This window comes from Cebidichthys violaceus, unplaced genomic scaffold (genome assembly GCF_023349555.1).
Source record: "Cebidichthys violaceus isolate CVI_PGR_0920_01 unplaced genomic scaffold, fCebVio1.0.p SCAF_150, whole genome shotgun sequence".
NCBI lineage: Eukaryota > Metazoa > Chordata > Actinopteri > Perciformes > Stichaeidae > Cebidichthys > Cebidichthys violaceus.
The window spans coordinates 77,150-85,000 of record NW_027176319.1 but is presented as its reverse complement, the minus strand read 5'-3'; the positions used below and the strand labels follow the sequence as shown (position 1 = coordinate 85,000).

General features: G+C 45.3%; 1 protein-coding gene across 1 annotated transcript in view; it reads left to right on the top strand.

The window, feature by feature from the left end:
* Positions 1–7,851, top strand: part of wdpcp (WD repeat containing planar cell polarity effector) — an 87,228-nt gene that overhangs the window by 35,107 nt on the left and 44,270 nt on the right. The window contains exons 9-10 of the mRNA XM_068710356.1: positions 1,005–1,141; positions 3,515–3,706. Of these exons, the coding sequence (XP_068566457.1) occupies positions 1,005–1,141; positions 3,515–3,706 (329 nt within the window). The remainder of the gene's footprint in view (positions 1–1,004; positions 1,142–3,514; positions 3,707–7,851) is intronic.

Sequence of the window (7,851 nt, the reverse complement as noted above, 5' to 3'; positions counted from 1 at the left end):
ATCAAAATGTCACTGTCGAGTGAACGGACGTCAGAGAAAACAGCTTGATGTTGTTCTTCCCCATCAAAAAGAAAACACAGGATTTAATGTCATAAAACGTAATGTTGGCAACACATTTCTCCTGCTGTGTTTCTATGAAACCATTACCTGCATTTTGATTATGTTTCCATCAACTGGGTGAACGTTGAGCGTCCTTCAGTCAATCAATCTACAGAATGTGTAGAAAAACACAGCGATGTATTACTCTTATATATAATCTTTATCAGTTATCCAGTGAGAGATGGAGCCTCCAACACAGAACCTTCAAAATAAAAGTACACAACAACAAGAAAAACATGTCATTATGCAAAGAATACCAATGCAGACACTGAGGAAATACTTTCTATTGCAGATGAAACTATCGATACTTTTACACTGAAAATGTACATAAGTCAAATAACTCGTGGAATGATGGGAAAAGGTTTATTCATGTCTCTACATTTAGAAATGTTATGGATCAACATGCTTTGCGTGTTTTATTTACTCACATTTGATGTCAAGATTTTTGTGAATTTCTAATTAATGACACAATTTCAATACTTGTATGAATTATAATGGCTCACAAAACTTTGATCTTAGCTTGTGTAGTTTTTAGGGATATGACGCATTTGAAAAAAAAATAAATAAATTGGAAATACCACTTTAGGCACCGGAGAACCGTTTTTATTGCAGAGTTCAAAGGGTTAAATAACTGGAAATGTATTTGTGAAAACTCAAATGGTGAATTAATTCCTCTTAAATGTAAGATTCTGAGAAGTCAACCTCCCTTCTGGGTCCCAAATTGTCCAATAAATCCACCCGTGAATGTTTGTTCTCCTTTTATTTAAACTGCTTCCTGTATCCTGATTCAACACAGATAGAACGTGTTGCTATTTAAGGACACAGCGAACTCTTCAACATGCTGTTGTTTTTTGTTCGTTTTGAGTCATGACCTTCAGAGACATTTGTGGTGATGTCATTCCCAGCGGTGCTCGGCGATAGGCTGATCCTGCTGTCCTTCCTGGAGCAGAGCCAAGTGGCTGCAGTCCACCTCAACCCGAAGAACCAGGACTCCCCAGAGACCGGCAGGCGGACAGACAAACTCTCTCCCTCTGAAATCAAGGTACAGTAGAAACGCAGTGATGGAGAAAGTAGAGCCAGAGAAGAAACGCGTTAACGTTTCGCTGTCCAAACAGACCATGAAGCAGGGGATGCTTTAGGGGCGGGGCTACACAGTGATTGACAGGTCTCTACCAGAGACGTATACGGCGTCTCTACGTCACTCCTCTTCAGTCCTAATGTGGTCACTTCTGTTCACCAGTTGCAAAAGCCCAATATGGCAAAGGCCGAAAATCCAAGATGGCGACGGCCAAAACGCCGAACTAGAGGCTTCAAAACATCAGTCCACAAACCAACGAGTGACGTCTCGACGACTACGTCCACTTCTCATATACAGTCTATGGCTGGAACGTCCACTATGGATATTGTCTCTTAAATAAACTACTTTTACGTCCATCAGAATGAGGACTTACATACATTCACCGTGTCTCTCCCGTGTCCGTCCGTCATTCTCTCTTAAAGGTGTGTATAGAGAGGAGGGCTGATCTGGAGGTGCTCCTCTAGCTGTTAGCAGCAGGTCTGATTAAATGCAGTCCCCCCCCTCCTCCAAAACAAAACTACACTGTGTCCTCCTCCGCTAGCTGGCTAACCGCTAACCCTGGCATTATCACATTACTGCCAGGCCCTTTTGTTGAGGTGTGTGTGTGTGTGTGTGTGTGTGTGTGTGTGTGTTTGTGTGCACGTTGGTGTGTATAAAAGCAATCGTTGCTACCGTGCGTCTGTCTCCAGAAGCAGAGTCCTGATAAGACACCCCCCCCCACCCACACACACACCACCACCACCCCCACACCTCTGTCAATGCATGTGCATGCAACCTGCGACGTACACATGTGTGCACAACTAACCCATCCCCCACAACAAACACACACACACACACACACACACACACACACATGCACATCGCCCTGGTCCAGTGGGCTAAGCTGGAGAAGGGAGAGTGGGGGGGCGTTGAGAGAGAGGGAGGGGGGGGAGGCTAAACTAATCCGGCCCACAGAAAGTGGTTTTTGATTATTGCTGACCAGCAAACGCCGGCAGAAAAAAAACTAGAAGAGATGGTTAGGGATGGTGGAGTGTGTGTGTGTGTGTGTGTGTGTGTGTGTGTGTGTGTGTTTGGGGGGGGGGGGGGGTAGATAGTGTGTTATTACCCCAATGATTTTCAGATTTCTTCTTCTTCTTCTTCTTCTTTTCCCTTTCTCATCTGTCAGTGATCTCCCGTTCAGCTGTTTGGGGCAACTCTTTGTTCCCTTTATCATCAGATGTACTTCCATCATTTTAATTCATCTCTGTATTTTGTGTCCAAAGCAGACCCCCCCCCCCCCCCCAAACCCCCCAAACCCCCTCTCAAGGGGGCAGGAGGGGCAGACATGGACCACTGAACTCTCCAGCTTGTCGATTTACTAATTTCTGAATGTTTCTGTGTATTACTGCGTTTATACAACCTGCCTTTTCTGTGTGTCACTCTTCTACGACAGTGGTTGTATGTGTGTGTGTGTGTGTGTGTGTGTGTGTGTGTGTGTGTGTGTTGGCCATCGTCTCTGGTAGCTGGTTCATTGTGTTAGTGAGTGTGACTGGAGATAAAGAGTGTATGAAAGGCCTGTGTGTGTGTGTGTGTGTGTGTGTGTGTGTGTGTGTGTGTGTGTGTGTGTGTGTGTGTGTGTGGAGGAGGAATGAGCCGTGGTGTGCATGAAAGCCAGGGTCACAGAGTAAGACCTGCAATTTCACCTGCGTTAAAAGTGCTTCTGGATGGAGCACCGTTTGTTTAATCATGTGTGTGTGTGTGTGTGTGTGTGTGTGTGTGTGTGTGTGTGTGTGTGTGTGTGTGTGTGTGTGTGTGTGTGTCTGCAAAAAACGTGTGCACTTTTTCATACCAGTGCCTCTACATGGATGTACATGTGTATTTGTGTGCATACATACATGTGTGTGTCAGAGAGAGAGAGTGTGTGTGTGTGTGTGTGTGTCTGTGTGTGTGTCTCTGTGTGTGTGTGTGTGTGTGTGTGTGTGTGTGTGTGTGTGTGTGTGTGTGTGTGTGCCCCCTCAAGCGTCGCGAGAGCTCATTACTGTGCGTCTCTTTGTTGTGGCCCGTAGAGCGTGGCAGACCTTCCCAAAAAATATGCACATCACTAAAACAACAAGCCCCGACAGAACAAAAACACACGCACACATTAATAATGGAAGATGAAAAACAACCGTAGACATCAACAACAACAACACAAAACAAGATGGGGGAAGGACATGAGTGATATTTGGGGTTAAGTTCCAGAGCCCTCAGGTGTGTAAATCCAAATGAATCGCTAAGACACTCCGAGAAGATATGCGTCGACCGCCGCTTTATTCAAGGTGCATCCCGTCTCCTCTTCGTGTGCGTCTCCCTGTCCAGGTGGTGTGCGTGGAGGCGGGTGGGCGTGGCCGAAGGCTCCGCAGACAGGTGCGCCTCAACCGTCTGCAGGATGTGGCGCTCTGCTGGTGGGACCTGGACGAGCCCGGAGACGAGCCGTGGACCTGGACCCCCACAAACACGCAGAGGCACAACCTGGTGCTGCTCAGCTGCTCGGCTGCTGAAGGCCTCAAGGTACACGCACGCACACACACACACACACACACACACACACACACACACATACCCACATACCCATTTGGTTGCTGTGGGGATGTCGATGTGAGTCGATATTCGTGGCATTAACTTAAATACGTTCTTGGTTGAGATCCTCTCACCTTAAGACTCGGAGGGAAAAGTTTCTCGGTTCGGTGAGAAAATGGAGGATTGTTTGGGAGCGAGCCTGAAATAAAGGAGTTAAAGTAGAAATGATTAAAATAGGATTTCATCCAACGAACAATAAATAAACTCACAACTAGTTGATGCTGGTACAGAAGTGAAAAATAGAGCCTGACTTTAATAAACAGCTATAGTTTTTCTATATTCATGCAGGGGGACCTCATCAATTATAATTACCTTACACTAATTAAGATTGTTTGATTGTTTGTTTTTTTCAACTAAAAAACAAAAATGAGTCTGTAAAATGTATTTGTTTCTCAAAAGACAGAAGAGGAGTTGATTCCACTACTTTTTAGTGCCATTATAAGACTTCATGATGTCATAATTTCATGAATCACAACTATTTTTGTCCAGTGCTTGTTTTTGATACTGACGGGCTGAGATCGTTAATGAAAGCATCAAACAACATAACAGAGAGAAGCCTTCGGAGTAAGAGAACCGTCGTCTTTCTGTTGGTGTCATGTGACTTGTTGCCGGAAGACGACGGTGAAAACGTGAGTGAGAGTTGGAGAAATGAGAGCCGGTGAAAGTGTAGCTTAATGTTATCTAAATGATTTTCACGGCTGAGCATTTAGCAGCGTTCTCCCTCGTTCCTAAAACAACCGTCGTCTCCGTTAGTCACTTAAACATTAGACACATTAGAAAATACCAACGTTACCCTTTTAATGCCTTTGTTTCGACCCTTAAAATATCATTTTCATGCACAAATCCAACTAAAGAAGGCAGCTGAAGTGATGGATACAGTCGTAACATTTGGGTTGTTGCTTGTCGCTCTCATTATAAGCACGTTTCACAAGACTTTATAGAGAACAAGCTCAGATTAATCCAACTGTAACTGATGATTAAATACGGTAAACAAGTAAGAAATGAGACCGAGCAAAGCATAAAGTTTACCGAGTGACCGTGAATACAAAATCCTATCTTAAAAGGATTTCTAACACCTTTAGCGTGGTGTTTGAAGCCCAGTAAACAAATCATAACTCCCGCTGGTCTATTTCATATGTTTTTTTTTATATATACACACAGTGAAAGAGGCAACAAAGCTGCTGGTTTGAATCGGGAGGCCTGTGTTGTGCGCTGGATGGGATTGGGGACGGTGTGTTAAGTCACCTCAAGGGTGGCACCTCCGTGTTGCACCTCCATGCATCACCATATGAAATAAGAAGGGAGGACGCTAAGCTGTGGTACAGCGTGAAGGAGAACGCCCACGAACACACACACACACACACACACACACACACACACACACACACGCATCTTAAGACGCACACATCCTCATGGCCTCTGGCAAAAACCCTCACCCGTGACCCGATTCCGTGTCACCGTAGGATTGTCCTCGTGCCAAAAAGCAGATGAAAGATCCCCCCCCCCCCCCCCCCCCCCCCAAAATTACCGAACTGGGCTTAACTCTATACTCCTCGTACGGTGCTTCATCGGTAAGCACATGCAAAACGTTTCACCACACCAGAGAGAGAGAGAGAAGGGAGAGAAGGGAGGACAGATGAGCGTTACCAATTGCATGCTAGGAAAACAAATTCATGGAGGAGAGAATTGAGGGGGGAGGAGGGGGGAGGGGGGGGTACATGAATATTGAAATAAGTAAAGCTGTTCTCCGCTTCTACCGCTTCTTGTTTTTTGGAACGCTCTTCACATTTATCACACTCCTTCACCTAGTTTATTCTCTCTATGTCTCCTTCACCCCCCCCCCCCCCCCATCCAAACACACACACACACACACACACACACACACACACACACACACACACACACACACCTCCTCATCCTCCTCTCCTCCTTCCTTCCTTCCTCCACGCTTCAGGAACATTAAAGTCTCTTCGCAGGGGCTGCGGCATCGCGCTCTAATGAAAGCGTTTGTTGTCATTTTTCATGATGCGCGGTGTGAAATTAAGCGAGCAGTTTATGTAAGAGCCGTGGCGGGAATCAAACGCCGGGCACACATCGGGAGACGCCAGCTACTTCAATCACTTCAAGCTCATATATATGTTCCTTTTGTTCAGTTCGCTATCTGCAGCACTAAGCCAATTTTCTAGCCAGTCTCTCGGCATTTAAAAAAAAGTCTGATTTCTTTCCCTATGTGGTCTTAATTTGTATGCCCCCCCCCCCACCACCACTACCACCACCACCACCACCACCACCCTCCTCTTCCTCACGCTGATAAGTGGAGCCACGGCATGCAGGGGGGGGGGGGGGAACACATACATACTTGGTTTTTATGCATCCAGTTAACATTTTTAATCATCCTTCCTTCATGCTTCCCTCAACACAAACACACACAAACCTGTTCCTGGAATTTAATAATCTGAATGAAAAGAAAAACACCAGATGAATGTGTTTATTTTTTTAGGATTGTATGTGTGTATTGATGTTTGCGAAACATACTGTTTTATGTTTTGTTTGTGTTTTTTTTTTAAAGCGTATGACTATCCAGTTATCTGTCACCAAACAGTTTCCCTCCACTCGTTTGATCTGCATTTGTGTGATTTCTGTCGGTTTTTAATTATTAGCGACTTCGGCACCGTGCTGCATGGAATCTGTGTTTTTTGCAAAACATGAAATAATTCATATAGGAGGAATATATATATATATATATATATATATATATATATATATATAATTGAATAATTCAATCTGTACTTCATCTCCTCCACAGCTGCTGTGATTAAGAGTGCATTAGAAGCTACATTAAAATTGCTAATTTTCCGTCTTAATGTGCAGAACTGCACATGTTCAGCAATGCAGTGAAGAGTCGGGTGTTGAATCCAAAGTGCAGAATTACTCCAAAGCTCCACCGCCTTAAAAAAAAAGAAAAAAAAAAATCCCACAGCCTCCGCAGTTTGGGTCGAGTGAACAATCTTCTCTTCTGTCTACAATTATGTTCAGTGGTATCAAATTACGGCAATTTAGGTGTGAGGAATAGCTTCGGGTTTCTCACATCAGTACCTCAACAGTAACCCTGATTCGCACACCTAAAAACTTCCCAGTCCTCCTCCCTCTACCTCCCCTACCTCCCCCCCATCCCTCCCTTCATCCCTCGACTCTCCTCCGAGTCCCTCCGTCTCTCTCCGCCCGTCTCTCCCTGTCTTTCTCTGCTCCGTGAGCTGGAAAATTGGCTTCAAAAGGCCACTGCTGTGAACAAGGGCCAGCCACACAGTTGGGCCCGTCCGCTTTATCTTTCACGCCACGGAGGGGGAGAAAAGGTGCCGACGAGGGAGAGAGAGAGAGAGAAAGAGAGGGAGACAAGAAGAATGGAGAAGAATAGTTTTGACCAGTCACTGAAACCAATAACCAGGAGAAAGCTACTTACTAGAGGCCTCTCTCTCTGTCTCTCTCTCTCTCTGTCTCTCTCTCTCTCTCTCTCTCTCTCTCTCTCTCGCTGTCTCTCTCTCTCTGTCTCTCTCTCGCTGTCTCTCTCTCTCTCTCTCTCTCTCTCGCTGTCTCTCTCTCGCTGTCTCTCTCTCTCTCTCTCTCGCTGTCTCTCTCTCTCTGTCTCTCTCTCTCTGTCTCTCTCTCTCTCTCTGTCTCTCTCTCTCTCTCTCTCTGTCTCTCTCTCTCTCTCTCTCTCTCTGTCTCTCTCTTTCTCTCTCTCTCTCTGTCTCTCTCTTTCTTTCTCTCTCTCTCTGTCTCTCTCTCTCTCTTTCTCTGTCTCTCTGTTTTCCTTTTTGCATCTTTTTCTCTCCACGTCTCACCCTCCGTCTCTCTCTCTTTACTCACTTCCATCCTCTCTCTTTCTGTCTCTCTTGCACATCCTTTCACTCCCTCTCTTGACCTTATTCATCATTTTTCTATTTCATGCTCTCAGAACCAGCCGATACAGGAACGTGTGACACGAGCAGAAGTCCTTTCTCTCACTCTTCTTTTAAAGACCGGCTGCTGTTTTGACATCCAAAGCGTGTTTTTTATTGGACTTTATTCAGGTAGCA